General features: G+C 42.8%; 1 protein-coding gene across 2 annotated transcripts in view; it reads right to left on the bottom strand.

Moving 5' to 3' along the window:
* The window catches only part of RDX (radixin), a 125,957-nt gene that overhangs the window by 31,167 nt on the left and 78,252 nt on the right, over window positions 1–16,538 (bottom strand). For both annotated transcript variants that reach the window (XM_039513190.1, XM_039513182.1), the window contains exon 4: window positions 10,033–10,128. In XM_039513190.1, coding sequence (XP_039369124.1) covers window positions 10,033–10,128 — 96 coding nt within the window. The remainder of the gene's footprint in view (window positions 1–10,032; window positions 10,129–16,538) is intronic.

The following is a 16,538-nucleotide window of genomic DNA, read 5'->3' on the forward strand; positions in this document are numbered from 1 at the left end:
AATTGATGTCAGACTACACCATAGTTAACTGAGAAGACAGTTGAGCAGGTGAAAAAATGATGCAGAGTGAAAGAGAATGGCTTGGAGACAGAGGAATATAGGAGAGAGCATAAGGAACTAAGCAGACAAATCCAAACGCAGACTAGATGAGACAAGAGCAAATACATAAGCGCAAAATGCATGGAACATGAGTTACAAAGAGTAACAATATAAAAGGTATATTTACGTTGGTCAGACTTATTAGCAAGAAGTTTCCCCTACAATTGAACATAACAAATGAGCATGAAGGCAGAGTTCTCAATGAAGATGATGTCAAATGCTAGTGGAGATTACTGCGTCCATCTGTATGCCTCTTACAATACAGACCAACAGAAAGGAGAGTATGGAGCCAGTGCCATCCATTCTACAAGAGGAAATGCTGTACGCTATTATGAAAATGAAGGCTGGGAAAGAACCAGGGGTAGATAACATACCAGCAGAGCTGTTAAATCTGCAGTGATGTATGTATGACTAGAAATTGGTTGGAAGACTGGATGAAGGGAATCCTTTGGCCCTACCAAAGAAAGGTGACATAACAGTGTAGTATCAATCATATTATCTCCCCGATATTGCATGCAAGCCAAGTTCTACTCTACAAAATCCAGGATTGCATGAAATGAATGATAGGAGAGAACTACAACCACAACAGGTTGGTTTCAGAGAGGGATGAGGCACACATGATCAAATCGCAAACATCAGTCACATCACTGAAAAATACAGGGAGTATAGTCACCCACTGATCAGGTGTTTCACTGACTACTCAAAAAGCAGTGTAGAGGAATGAGGACTGAATTGATTCCATCCAACATGACCATCTTTGGAGGATACTGGCAGACATGGGGATTCCACAGCATCTCATTGAACTCATCACAAATCTGTACCATCAACAACAGACCACGGTGAAAACAGCAGCAGGGAACAACTGGTGGTTTTCCACAGGGCCGTGTCAGGAATCAGAGGCTGCAGCACAGCCAGCATCCAGGCAACCTAATGAGACCAACTAGCCTGTAGTAGGCTGCCTGAGTGGTTACACCATCTGATTGGTTTGAGGAGGCAGCAGACCAGCGCCAAGCCCAACAGCCACAGTAGTTTGGTTGCTCCTCAAAGATTCACCGGTGGTTATGCTAGCCCTTGTGCCCGCTTGTTCCCAGCCTTGCTCCCACTTTGCGCTCAACCCCAGCCTTCCCCCTTCCTTGCCTCACTCCAGGTGACTCAATTCTAATCCTCAAATCCAATTCCTCACTTCTGACATCTGGGATTCCACTCCCAGTTCTGACCCCTTGGCTCCAGCTCCTGCTCTAACCATGGGCTCCAATTCCGGGCTGCCAACTCCTGATCTAACCACTAGATGTCACTCCTGTCCTGATCATTAGGCCTGACTGTCCACGTCCTGGTCATGAGACAGGAAGGGTGTGAGCCAAGAGTGTATTCCATCCCTAAGCCTCTTCAACATGTAAGCAGAATTTATTCTGAGACAAGCCCTGGAAGATTTTGACAAACTGGATGGAGCTGGGATTTCCATTGGTCAACACCTCTTAAACTAACCTCAGATACACTGATGATCGGACACTCTTTGCCACAACTATCAATGTAATGCAACAAAAGTTGGGAGTCTGTAAAAATAATTAGTGAGGAACATGGACTATCCCTGAATGAGGTGAAATGTAAATCCATCTACTTTGACATTATTAACAAAAAAAGGATGCAAGTGGACATCACAATTAATAATCAAGTGATAACTGAATTCATCTATTGCCTCTATCTGGGATCATACATATCCCACCAAAGAGGCTGCCTGAAGATATTGGAAAATGATTAAGAATGATTTGCTCAGCTATGCCCTCCCTTACAAAAGTGAGGAAATAACGCTGCATCTCAAAATGTATGAAGGTTGATTAGTGAAAGCTTAATTTTTTCCATGGTGACTTATAGATGTGAATCATTGAAAATTAAGGCAACCGACAAAAAAAACCTGAAGCTTTTGAGATATGGTGCTGGCAAAGACTATTGTGTATCTCCTGTATAGAAAAGATGATGAATGCTTATGTTAAAAGTATTATTGGAGAGAAGCAGAATCTGCTCTAAGAAATCAACAGGCGCAGGCTTATATACTTTGGTCACACCAGGAGTAGAGATGGAAATAACCCTGAGAAAGTTATCATGGAAGAATGGTGGTAGGTCAGCATAGTAGGGGATGACCAGAGAGAAGATGGATAGATGGTATGCAGCAGATCACTAAGAGGTCAGATGTTGAGTGCTTGAAGCCAGCAATGGATTGAGAAGGTGTCAGAAAATTTTGCTGTCATCACCAATATGACACAAATAAATGGATTTTACTTCTTTTCCTTGATTCTACTTATATTCCAATACTAACCACTGCTGAGACAAACAGGTTAAAATTAATGTAAAGTAAAATTTGTAGATGTAGCAAACGGTAATAGAAATGTTCAGAAAAAACACTGTCAAAGTCCCCAATCCTTCACATGTAAGCACATGCTTAACTTTATGCATTGTGAGTAGTCCTACTGAGCTCGATGGGACTATTCTTACTGCATAAAATTTAAATGTGCTTAACTGCTTGCAGGACACGAGACAAAAATCTGTAGATTTTTCCCTTCTCATTCTCATCTCAATAAAATTCATCCCAAATTCTAAAAATCTTTGGGTTTATGTTTTATAGTCCTTTTCTGAATAAGGAAATATCTAAATTATTGAGAACTATGCATCCAACAGATGGCTGCATGATGTATGCCTAAGGCCAGGTGCTTGTTATGTCCATGATTTCTGTGACAAGAACCATGATTGAGAGGTTTTTTGTCCATAAAAGTTATGGAGTGTGCTCAGTGGAAGTTTTGCCATTGATTGAAATAGAGCCAGGATTTCTCTCATGGTCTTTTCCATCCTGGCCTGCCTGCTCTTGAGCAAGATTTTCATTAATATCTATATTGACTCTGATTTGGTGTTTTACTAGATGTTAACATTTTTTAATGAAAAATACACGTAATTAAAATAGTATGTCATGTTGAAAACTATTTTAATTTTAAGATAAAATTATGATTTTTGCATTTTTTTGCCATGACAAAGTCAGGATTCCCCCTTTAACATTGACATCCAATCAACCCCATCCACATTTAACTCAAATATATATATATGTAGTAATTTACAAATGAAATCTAGGGTATTTTATTGTAAATATTTTTAAAAGACCAATTGTTACCCTACAAGTTCTTAGCTAAAGTTCAATAAACTGTAGGTTGCCCAAAAGAGTGTGTGCAAACTGGCTTAAAAAGTAAAGAGTACCCAACAGTTAAGGAACTATGTAGTCACCTCTTCCCCCCACAACCCCCCGAAGAATCAATATGGACACAGTTTTATAAAAAGAAAAATATCAAGTTCTAGTTCTATTACTTGTGCAGTAGAATCTGCCTAATTAATATATGACAAACTAATTTCAATTTCCAACATAATATTATGTCCATTCAAAGATAGAAAAATATATTTGAAAATTGCCTCTATTTTAAGTGATGAACCAGAGCCAGCTGGGGCTTGGGAACACAATGATCAAGAAGAGTCACAACATTATTATTTATAGTCTGATAGTGCTTAAATGCCTCAATAGGTCTTGCTTTCTAAAGTGCTCTTAGAAAGAAGGGAGATAGGAGGACCGTATAAAGGCAATTATTTCATCACTGTATCAGAAATACATCCTTCAACTGCAGTTCTCTTCTTCAACCTTTAAGACAAAGCAAAAAAGTCACTGGATACATGCTTCTAATGAAGACAGACCTGAAAAGTACTCCATTCTTAAAATGTTATGTGCACTACAAACTGAAAGTTCAGAAAGAACCACCATGACATGGGTTATCTAGAGTATTTACTTCTCATCAAGTGAACTAGCAAGGGAAAAGTCTAGTAAATTATTGCCTATTCCAAAAGGTAAGTTACCTCCCAAGACTATATTTTGCTTAGCTTCCACCTAGAAACAAAAATAGAACACTGCTGCCAAGTTATCCATTAAGTCTTAGATTCCTCAAGCATTGGATGAAAGCTACCAGAACTAACCAAAAAGAATTGTAAGCTTTAAAACATTTATTTATTTGAAAGTGAGCTTCTGGGAGATTGAAATCTCATAGATAACCTTCCAGGTGAACAGATTCAGTTCATCATGCCTATCACAATGTGGGGCAAAGGCTGAATAAATGGCAACCTCAGAGTACAGCTAGTTAGGAATTTTTTTCAATTTAATTTTTTGTTGGAAAATGCACACTTGTCAAACTCATGACTTTTCACAGGAACATATCAGATCTGACTAAACGTTTCTCAAGGAACATCTACATTGAAATAAGAACAGGAGTACTTGTGGCAAACCATCACTGTCCCCCTCAGTGGGGCAAGGAGGAGGGTTGGGGGCCTAGTAGAGACTATAGACCACTTTTAGCCAACAGAAGAACCATAGCGCCAAAAATAAAACGCTGGGTGAAGAAAGAAAAGAGAAGCCTCCTGTCGAAGATGGCATGCCGGAGGAAGCCGCACAGATCGACACATGAGATGACCACCAGAGTCAGCAGGAGGCACATCCACTAAGGAGGACGCAGCAGGCGAGAGGGAGAACAACCTGACCCACGCAGCAGAGAGCAGAGGAATGACACCCAGACAGAGACGGCGAGACCAAGCAGAGAGATGAGGACAAGCTGGACGAGTGAAGGCAGGAGAGCAGACAGTGTACACAGGACATGAGGAGAGAGCAAATGTTGACACACACACCACACACACATTGAGAGCAGGCTTCAACGGACCACACAGGCAGAGAGACATCGCAGAGAGCATGGGGAGGACACAGATGAATTCAGAACAGAAATGAAGACAGAAAAATGAATGCAGATGAATGCTACAACCAACCAATGACAGTAGAGAGAGAAGAGACAGAAGACCAGACAGAGACAGACAACAACAGACTCCAGAAAATATTAGAGACTCTCCCCAACAAAGAGATTACCATCCTTATATCACACATTAAATGACAAACAGATCCTGGGGGAGAGGGACATTGGGTCCCATGATGGAGGAGAGAGAGAGAGGATGGAGAGAAGGATCTGTGTGCTTGTGGAGAGACATGCACTTCACAAGCAGATCCTTCTCTTCCTAGCTGGACATGCAGCAATACAGGCCACCCAGCGCCAATCAGAGAACCAAAACCCCAAGAACCCAGAGAAGATAGCAGCAGAGAAAGAGAGAGAGAAGGCAGAGCGCAGTTTAGAGAAGCAGAGAGGAGGCGTGGCTGCGAGAAGAACTGATAGTGGCGGAAGTGAAGCTGAAGGAAAGAAAGAGATAGACCAGGAAGACAAGGAAGACGAAGAAAGAAGAAACCAACGCGTCAAGAAGGACCAAGTACAGAGGAAGATGGAAGATTGCTTCTTGTCTGAAGACAGAAGAGTCTAGAGGATGAGTGAAAGATAAGAGAAGCAGACAGCAGAAAGAGAGACACAGAGACAGTGCCAGAAACAGATGGCATGAAAGGAAGAGCAGCAGAAAGCAGCACACCAGGAAGAAGAAGGAATTAGAAGAGAAAGAGAGAAAGAAGAACAGCAGAAGAGCAAAAAAGGCAAAGCACAGCAGGAAAAACAGAAAGCAAAAAAGCAGCAGCAGGAAGAACAGAGCAGTGGACAAGAGAGAGGAGAATGATGAGAGATACAGAGAAAGAGAGCAGCAGCAGAAGAGCAGCAGCAGCAGAGAGCACAGCAAACAGCAGCGAAAGCACAAACAGGCTGCGAAACAAGCTCAAGCGACTGTCAGCAATACTCAGCAAGCAGGAAAAACCAATAACAAACCAGAGAGACTACAGATGAACACAGATGGGGACAGAGATGAACAGATGGGCTACAACAGAACAGACCAACCAAACCACCATTGCCACAGAGACCCCCACCACACACCCAAGACCAACCAAGAAAACCCACAGGAGAAGAGATCCAACCAGATCAAAATGATGAAGAGGATGAGAAGGAAGAGGGACACAGAGCAAGCCTGGAAGCAGCCTGAAGCAGACCAGATAATGCACCTGGAGAGAATGCAGTGATGGGAAAAAGAAGAAGAAGAGGGAAGAAGGGAAAGAAGAAGATTGGGAAGAAGATCAAAGAGGGGAGAAAGGAGAGTCCTCAGCATCTGGAAATATCAAAGAATGTGTGCCTTGTATAGGAGAATCACACTTCTCAACCGAGTCCAGGTCTTCAACAAGAAGGTCTTCAGAGATGACGAGATAGACAGGCAGATCCACATCGATGAACAGGCAGCAGGATTGAGAGGCACAGAGCGCGACGGCACATAGCAATCACAACAGCATCATATATCGCATCAATGGCGGTTGTTGACGTTGGACAAAAGAACTGTGAACTTGATCGAGAGCATCCCTGAAGCGTGAGAGGAGATCTCTCTGGAAGCTCCTATGGCAACCTGGCTTGATGGCATCATCAATCTGATCAACGGCACTGTCAAGTGTGTACACCAGACACAAACACAAACAGCCCAGGCAAAGAGAGCTCAGGTTCAAGATGCAAAGTGCCTCAGTCTTCTTCTTCTTCTCTTCTTCTTTCTTCTCATCGATTGATCCACTTAGACATCCCATGGAAGGAAAATGACCATTGGACCCAGCTTGATGACCTGGACTTTGCCAACGACCTTGCACTCCTTGCAAACAGCACAGTAAACAGCAGTAGCAAGCAGAAGCAAGAGAAGCCCAATCCACGGCATCACCATATCCTCAATCACATCCACAAGGACACAACCATCATCTCAATTCCCAATCATCAGCATCAACCCAGTCACATGCACCCTGGAAGAAGGAAGTGGAAAGGAAGAAGTCCCTAGGTCACCTACCTAGCGCAGCAGGTGGCAGCAGGGCAGACATCAAAGCAAGGATCAAAGTAAAGAAGAGCAGCCTTCAGAGCAGACTCTCCAAGCCAGAGAAGAGCTGTCTTTGGAGATTGGCAATAGATTGAAGATTCGACAACTCAACTGAAATCAGTCTTACTGTATATGGCTGAAACCTGGAGGAACAAAACAAAACCACCACCAACCAGATCAGATTTTAATAGCATTAATAGCTGCCTCACTCCAGATCCGCAGGCCAGCACCATCAACAACATCACCATCTTGGAGGAGGACCTCATCAACATCAAGCAAGGGAAGAAAGAGAAGGAAGAAGTGGGGAGGATAGATATGATAGGCACAAGCAGCCAACCAACATCACCAGACAGCAGGCACTGCAGGAACCCCCAGGCCCCAAGGAAAAGCCAAGAAGAGAAATACCTGGCGTACCGACCTTCAGGTTGAGCAAAAAAAATGGGCTATACCTGGAACCACCTACCAAGCGAATGGCCCAGGAGAAAGACTATGGAGATCTGTTGTTGGCGGCCCATACCCCAGTTGGGGTGACGGGCATGAATGAATGAATGACTTGTGGCACCTTAGAGACTAACAAATTTATTTGAGCATAAGCTTTCGTGGGCTACGGCCCACTTCATCGGACGCATAGAATGGAATATATAGTGAGGAGATATATATACACATACAGAGAACACGAAAAGGTGGGAGTTGCCCAACCAACTCTAAGAGGCTAATTAATTAAGATGAACTGTTGTCAGCAGGAGAAAAAAAAAACTTTTGCAGTGATAATCAAAACAGCCTATTTAAGACAGTTTGACAAGAAGCTGTGAGGATATTTAACATGGGAAACAGATTCAATGTGTGTAATGGCTCAGCCATTCCAAGTCTCTATTTAAGCCTAAATTGATAGTATCTAGTTTGCATATCAATTCAAGTTCAGCAGTTTCTCATTGGAGTCTGTTTTTGAAGCTTTTCCATTGCAAAATTGCCACCTTTAAATCTGTTACTGAATGGCCAGAGAGGTTCAAGTGTTCTCCTACTGGTTTTTTAATGTTATGATTCCTGATGTCAGATTTGTGTCCATTTATTCTTTTGAGTAAAGACTGTCCACTTTGGCCAATGTACATGGCAGAGGGGCATTGCTGGCACATGATGGCATATATCACATTGGTAGATGTGCAGATGAATGAGCCCCTGATGGTGTGGCTGATGGGATTAGGTCCTATGATGGTGTCACTTGAATAGATGTGTTGACAGAGTTGGCATCAGGTTTTGTTGCAAGGATAGGTTCCTGGGTTAGTGTTTTTGTTCTGTGGTGTGTGGTTACTGGTGAGTATTTGCTTCAGGTTGGAGGGCTGTCTGTAAGCGAGGACAGGTCTGTCTCCCAAGATCTGTGAGAGTGAGGGCTGCCCTGGGTCAGCTAACTCAGGGTTGTAGGGCTCAGGCTGTAGGGCTAAAAATTGTAGAGCACACATTCAGTCTCAGGCTGGAACCCCACAAGAAGAATGTGCCTCAGAACTCAAGTCCCTAGCATGTGCCCTATGAGCTTGAGTCAATTACCCAGGCTCTGAGACTTGGAACCACGGGTATTTTATTGCAGTACAGATATGTCCTCAAGGTTCAGGAGGGAATTTCTGGACAAGACCATAAAGAGAAACCATGCCACAATAGCCAGAGCAGGGACTTGAACCTGAGTCTCCTACATAGCAGATGAGTGCCCCAATGGAGTCAATTTTGGCTCAATGAATATTTATTTATACAAAGTGGAACAGCTCCAACAGGAGATATGAAGAGAACGTCACCCAGAAGAGCTAACAGGCTGGTGGTTAAGACACTTACTATAAGGATGTGGGCACTTGAACCCAGGTCTATAGAGCCTGGGACAGCTAACATTCCCACAGTGCCATGCAGAAACACAGCCAGGGAGCACCATGGAGAATAAGTGCCACAAGAAGTACTGCCCAAGGGAGCCAGAGTGACATTACCCTGCGGCCCTCTGATTGGCCAACCACTCTATTTAACCTTAATGGGTGCCCCAGGAAGTTGTCTAGACAACACTACAGACTTCAGGCCTGCTGTGATTACAGAGCTCACCTCATCTTCTGATTTCTGGCCTCCAATCCCAGCCTGGTTCTGACCCTGACTCTTTCCTCCTGACACTAGCTTGATACTACCTCTGATCTCCAGTCTCCAACCTAGTCCTGACTTTGACCCTAACTCTTGTTTATTCAACCTGACTCTACTGATTCCTCCAACCCCTGCTCACTGACCACCACAAGTCAGGGACTATCCAGCCCAGCCAGACCTCCTACACCCCAGTCCCTACACTCACTTGGGATGTGGGAGATTCAGGTGTAAGTCCTTGGCCTCCATCTAATCACCAGGTTATTGGTTATTCTGGGGTGGATATCTGTGTCCTCCCCCCACCCTCCAAAAAAAAGAAACAGGAAAGGTCTATTTCATTCTGATGTGAACTAGGAAATTTTTTGAAATCTCAAAAGTTTTATGAGATGAGCATATCATTTCCCACCCACCTCTACGTCTAAGGATTGCTCCTAAAAAAACAGAATCACTACACCATGCAGGGATGGCGGTTTCTCTAAAACATGAAACGAAAGGCACTCTAGGCTAAAATTACAACCAAAAGGCATTTGACTCTGTTTGAAATAGCACCTTCTGATGGCACCTATTTTTGAAAATCCTGGCCTAGGTAGCAATATAAAGGGAAAATTCCATAGCCATATTTATACTGCATTGCTTTTTAAAACCTATTTCTAACTTTTCTTCCCCAAAAATAATTTCTGCTGCATGAAAGGGACAGAGGGAGAAAGCTCATTTTGTGATCAAGGATAATGAAATGATAGTTTTTCTAATATGCAAATCACCACAGTAACTGAAGTACAGGAAAACATATCTTCATCTGAGTCAAATAAAATGCCGATACAACTGTGCAGTAAGATTCCACTTGTTTATAAACAGTTGAGCTGAACTAATCTTTAAAGAAATGTGTCCATTAGATTAAAATTTGTAATATAATATATACAAGTAGCAAGTCTGCATATAAACTATTTCAAATTAAAAGTTCATCCGAACAAATCAAGAATATTTTACCTTTTTATTCAGCTTCAACCAAGTTGAATAGCCTTTGCTGTCCACATACTGCAGCCCAAAAAACCAGACTTCACGTAGACCGACTGTTTTCACCACCTAAAAGTAAACGAGTCATTAAATCAATAAACCCTGAAGGGCACCTGGATTTTGGTGTAATGGTTCAAACACAAGTTCAGACTCAGATACAATATACATCAAGGTTTTGTGAGCAACCAACTTAGGCAAATAAAGCCATAAAAGATTTGTACACTAGATAGAGCAAGAAGGAATACCTTACTCTTAATTATAGTAATATTTTCCTCCATACACAACCAGTCAGCATGAAGTGATATGTCTCCACCCACCAGGAAGCAGGTGTTTGAGGAGGAAAAAAAAAAGAATTACTCAAGTTAAGAACATGTAGGCCAAATAACTCCTTTCTTTTAGTGCAAGACAATCCAAACAACAAGAGGAGAAGACAATGGGATTAGGATGGGGAGAAAAGATGATAACAGACATGATTATTGGTAAGTAATTCATTATTTAATGTCTCTTCTTCCTGCATCCTATAACCAATGGATATGGCCAGCAGTACCAGTACTGGAGGAGAGCACTCAAAGTGATGTCAATGGCATTGTCTTATTGGCCACTTCCCAGATCTCTGCTAATGCCCTAGCCAAAAATGCAATAAGCAGAATGCCTTAATTTTAACTAAACCAGAGGACTAGTACCACCCTTTTAGACGCTACACAATGGAATCATCCATTTATCTAGAGACAAATACAATTGATTGTTTTCTGAAAATTTCTCATGTCAGAAGCTTTGCTTGGAGTGTAGGGATAGGGTCCAGAGTGACCTAGACAAATTGGAGGATTGGGCCAAAAGACATCTGATGAGATTCAACAAGGACAAGTGCAGAGTCATGCAGTCAGGATGGAAGAATCCCATGCACTGCTACAGGCTGGGGACCGACTGGCTAAGCTGCAGTTCTGCAGAAAAGGACCTGGGGATTACAGTGGATGAGAAGCTGGATATGAGTCAGCAGTGTGTCCTTGTTGTCAAGAAGGCTAATGACATATTGGGCTGCATTAGTAGGAGCACTGCAAGAAGATTGAGGGAAGTGATTATTCCCCTCTATTCGGCACTGGTGAGGCCACATCTGGAGTATTGTGTCCAGTTTTGGGCCAATCCACTACAGAAAGGATGTGAACAAATTGGAGAGACTCCAGTGGAGGGCAATGAAAATGATCAGGGGTCTGGGGCACATGACTTACGAGGAGAGGCTGAGGGAACTGGGCTTGTTTAGTCTGCAGAAGATAAGAGTGAGGGGGGATTTGATAGCAGCCTTCAACTACCTGAAGGGGGCTTCCAAAGAGGATGGAGCTCGGCTGTTCTCAGTGGTGGCAGATGACAGAACAAGGAACTGTGGTCTCAAGTTGCAGTAGGGAAGGCCTAGGTTGGATATTAGGAAACACTATTTCACTAAGAGGGTGGTGAAACACTGGAATGGGTTACCTAGTGAGGTGGTGGAATCTCCTTTTAAGGCCTGGCATGACAAAGCCCTGGCTAGGATGATTTAGTTGGGGTTGGTCCTGCTTTGAGCAGGGAGTTGGACTAGATGACCTCCTGAGGTCTCTTCCAACCCTAATCTTTTATGATTCTATGACTGGCCTAAAGAATTAAGTTACCTTGATCCAAGTTCATCCTCAGAGTGTAAGGATAACCCAGCAGGTTCATCAATCTGAATTGGGAAATAGTTTAGAACTTACTATGGGACAGCTTTTCAAATCAGTGCAACAGGGTAATCACAATCAACTTCCTATTAGCTAATTTAAAGGCTGGCCCACATAGATATAAGGACTTGTAAGGACAACAGTAATCGCCAGCATTCTTGATTAGGTGGTTTACTGAAATGCAGAGACAAGTTTGGCAGTGGTAAAGTGAAACCTATTTCACCAAGATATGAGATGATATGCATTTTGCACTCATGTCACAATTCTCCGATCATCTCATTACTGAAGATTCACAAATTCAAGATAATGCTAGTTGCAGATCCTTGCACGCTCTATTGGGCTGTCATATTTATGCTGCTAGAAGTCTGAACTTTTCCCTCTCTGGGCAAAGAAAAGATCCAGTCTCACTTGTAGCTGTGACAAATCCCAGCCAGAGCTCTGAAGCTTGAAAAACAAACTAGTGATGTTGGACATTCTCCCTATAAAGTCTTCTGCTCTGTTCAATCTGGTTTCTCATGTACTAGGGAGAGGAGTAAAATGTTTAACACAACTCTTCCTCCTCAACATCTGGAGATATTTTTGACCCTACTAGGATCAAATCAGTAAGTTCAAATAAAAAATACCCAAATGGGACTCTGGTAGCAGCCAATCTATTGAGGAGCTTACGTTTTAAGGAAATGTTCAGATCCACCTGAGGTATATAGAATTACATTTTATATATATATATATACATACATATACACACACACACACACACACGGCCCACATTCAAAGAATGTTGTTTAAGTTTTTAGATTACCTATGCATGAGTAACCCCATTTTCCAGACCACATAGCCAAGAATAAAGGTTTGGCAGGCTTTTTCTGAGGGGCAATATGGCTAAGTAGATGGGCTACAGGTCTGCCATGTTAGAGATCTGTATTTTAGTCCCAGCTAGTGTAATCTCTCAGGTGGTTATCAGACACAGTTAATAACAAGCATTATGCATAATACATACTTATTAACATCAGGCAGCAGAAGATGCAAGTCTAGAACTCATGCTGTCCTGATTTCCAGGTATTTGTACTCACCTCTACCCCAGGGGTTGCTGTCCTGCTCCAGGAAGTCAGGGGCTCCTGCCATATGTGGTGCCCCCAATGGGCTGGATGGATTGTTGGGGCTGGGCTATGGATGCTGCAAGGGGTTGCCCAGCCTGGCACTCTACACCTTGAGAGATTGGCTCCTACCCTAGATGATGGCTTCACAAGAGTGATAGGTAGCTGGGTCCATGCACTGAGTCTGGGGAAACCTGACCCAGTTCTCACCCATTCCACACCACCAGGACAGCTGCTTCGGCAGCAGCCAGGTTGAGTCTCTGTTCCCAGGAGTTCCAAGTGCAGTGCATTCTGTCACTGCTGTGGGGGCCTAGTCTGAGAATGTTCAGGGTTTTAGCCATCTGAATCTGAATCCAGATGTCACTAAGGGCACAAACAAGGGGGACGGACAGCTCAGTGGTTTGAGCATTGGCCTGCTAAATCCAGGGTTGTGAGTTCAATCCTTGAGGGGGCCATTTAGGGAACTGGGGTAAAAATCTGTCTGGGGATTGGTCCTGCTTTGAGCCAGGGGTTGGACTAGATGACCTCCTAGGTCCCCTACAACCCTGATAGTCTATGATTCTATGAAGGCTCTATCTATTCTGGGACACTATTTGCATGCCTCTATTTTGTTAAGTACCATGAGTTTTCCCTCACTGACTAGTATTCAGCTGAGGGATTATTTCAGTCGGCCCCTTTGATGTGTTCTTCCAACTGCCCAAAGCTTTATACATTTTGTTAAAATTAAGGAGCAACAACACATGCCACAGCAAAGAAATGGTGATTTTCATCAGCTAGTAACTCAGCCAAATCTCAATGAAATTTCATGGGATGAAGCCAGAGGCACCTACCTGGCCCCATAGCTTTCCCTTGCCGAAGAACAAAGCCCTGCTGCAAAAACTGGATGCTAGACCTTCTCAAAAAGTAGAAAATGTCACAAGAATCTTTTAATAATGGGAAGCATTTAGCAATTTAAGGCCTGGTCTACCATGGGGGGATCGATCTAAGTTACGCAACTTCAGCTACATGAATAATGTAGCTGAAGTCAACGTACTTAGATCTACTTAGCGTGGTGTCTTCACTGTGGTAAGTTGACGGCTGACACTCTCCCATTGACTCCACCTGCGCCTCTTGCCCTGGTGGAGTACCGGAGTGAACGGAAGAGTGCTTGGTGGTCGGTTTATCATGTCTAGACTAGATGCAATAAATCGACCCCCTCTGGATTGATCGTTGCCCGTTGATCCAGGGGTAATGTAGATAAGCCCTAAATACAGAGATTGATGCCAAATCCCCCTATAACATAGGGCTTTTACAATTATTACTGTGGTTTCAGCTAATTTTTATTTCAGGTTGTAGGGACATATTTTGATTTTTATAATGCATGTTTAAAAAGTGTTTTAAAAAAAGCTGCTCAGAGCTATGGATTGATACTTGAACAAATCAATAAACAATAAAGTTTCAGAACAAGAATTCTCTATAGGCAACCAAATAAATAGATTTCATTGGGTCTTCCCTGGTAAACCTTGCAGAGGACTTCTGAGATATTTGGCAAGGAGGATAAGGCTATAACTTGATGAGATGGGGAGAGTAAAACTCCAATTTTTTCCTGAATTGAGACTACACTATTCTGTCCAGGTGCTTCAGCAGTAAATTCTGAGAACTTGATGAAAATCAGTTTGTGGATAACAAATATACTTCATGATGTTCTTTGTCTCCTATGAAAGAAGAAGTAGGGAAAAGGCAGGTTAGTTAAGGCCCACAAAATTAGCCTTTCACCTCCACTCTGGCCTCCAAATGGATGAGAAGACAGAAAAACTTTGTGATGATGGAGAGATGCCTGCTAAAACAGAATATCCAAGTGGCCTCCATCATTATGTTGGTGGGATAAGGGAGGACTTCATTGAGCTTCATGACAGCAGGGAAGAAGGAGAAAGCCATAGATGCTGAGTTCTTAGACTTCCCATTTACCAGCAGATAGGGAGAGTGAAGGGAAATGTCCTGGTCTGGAAACAAAGAGCAGCTTGGAGAAAGGATCATACTAAAGTGGGAAACAAAACCTTTCACATTAAATCTTCCCACCACTGACTAAGAAAGGGGTTTGCTGACATCCAAACACCCTCGGGATCATGGGACAAGAGAGATAATGCTGTGACAAGGTAACTTGCTTTGAGCAATAACTACAAAGGACAGACGTTTACTGCAATGTACACCACATGGAGCTAACCATGATGACTAATCAAGCTACTGTTAGTTTAGAATGCGTCACTTCACTTTGTTGGCAATAATAACCACAGAGAAATATTACACCTTTTCTCTGAAAACTTCATATTTGTTTCACACCGCAATTCAGCGATTGATTTGGGTCTATGAAGCCATGTGTGGGTTTAGGATATGTCTGAATGATTTCTCCCCTCATGTACAGGCATGGCACATGAACCAAGGGACTCAAGCTAATAATTTCTCAATTTAAACATCTACAGGCTAATCATAAGAACTGCTGAGGCTGCCTGAAAGCCATGCAAGGAACTGAGGCAACTCGATGGAGAGAATCTAGTAGGTGCTGAGAGAATTTGCATCTGTATCTTTTATCCCTTGTTCAGAGAAGCTACAGAATGGGTGAAACTGATCATCTGGGCACAAGACTTTATGCAGCAGCAGATCACCTCCACCCAATACCGCATGTCAAGAGGAGCAGAGGTTGGCAGAAGAGAAGTCGCAGCTGCCTTCACATACCAGAAGATGGCACAATTTTTACTTGTCGAGTTCTTGTTCGCAACTCACCCATACATCTTGGGGAGGAGGCCAGATGGCTGCCCTGTCCCCAAAACTTTTCTGCCTTGCAACACTTGTGAACTATTTTTAGATTTAAATCACTTTTTAATTCCATTTTTCTTTCCTCTAGAAGTCTTGTTTCCCTGATTCTCTATTTGTGAACTGGAAGAAAAAGATAGCATGAAGGCAGAAATATGACTCCACAAATTCCAGTACAAGTAGGCAAAAACATAAATAAAATAAAAAATTAAAAAAGAATAGATTAGGAGGGAAAGAAAGGTGCTTGCTTATACACCTACCATAAATAACAGTCTTTAACCTACTTGCTACTTCGTGAATGAAGACATACCACTATTTTAGCTGACTTGGTTGTTGGAGGAGGGAAAAGAAAAGAAAGCATGCAATCACTTATTTAAAAGTGGCTAATGAGAGTCCATTCCTCAAAAGAATCGTGTCATACTGCTGCTTCCTTACTTGGACAGAAATGAAGGTAGTCTATAGTTATTTTTCAATGTTACATTTTCTGTCTTAGATTATTAAAGGGTATTTAAAGCTATATAAACATACAATGAATACACTTAGTAATTCCTGTGTTGAGTATATGATTGAGAATATCTATAAAATATAGTATTAATTTCAAGATGGTTTGACAACTGAAGCCTGACTGCTTATCCATTCTTGGAAAATTGTCCTTGTGCTTAATGCTTTGCTTCTGAATTGAGGAGACGTGGCTCAAGCTGATTATTAGTATGGCTTAGATCAGTATAAGATAAACCCCCTCCTCCTGGGGGGGGGGGGGGGGGGGGGGCCCGCCTCCCTCCTCTCTCTCGACCCAGGGCCTGATTGTGATGCAAGCTCTCTGCCACCCCCGCCGGGGGATCCGCCCGCCCGCCGCGCGGCCGGCAGCCGCAGCTTAAGGCTGTTTCTAAAGTCCCCTGGGGGTCACTTC

Source organism: Mauremys reevesii, linkage group 1 (assembly GCF_016161935.1).
Source record: "Mauremys reevesii isolate NIE-2019 linkage group 1, ASM1616193v1, whole genome shotgun sequence".
NCBI classification, from domain to species: Eukaryota; Metazoa; Chordata; order Testudines; family Geoemydidae; genus Mauremys; species Mauremys reevesii.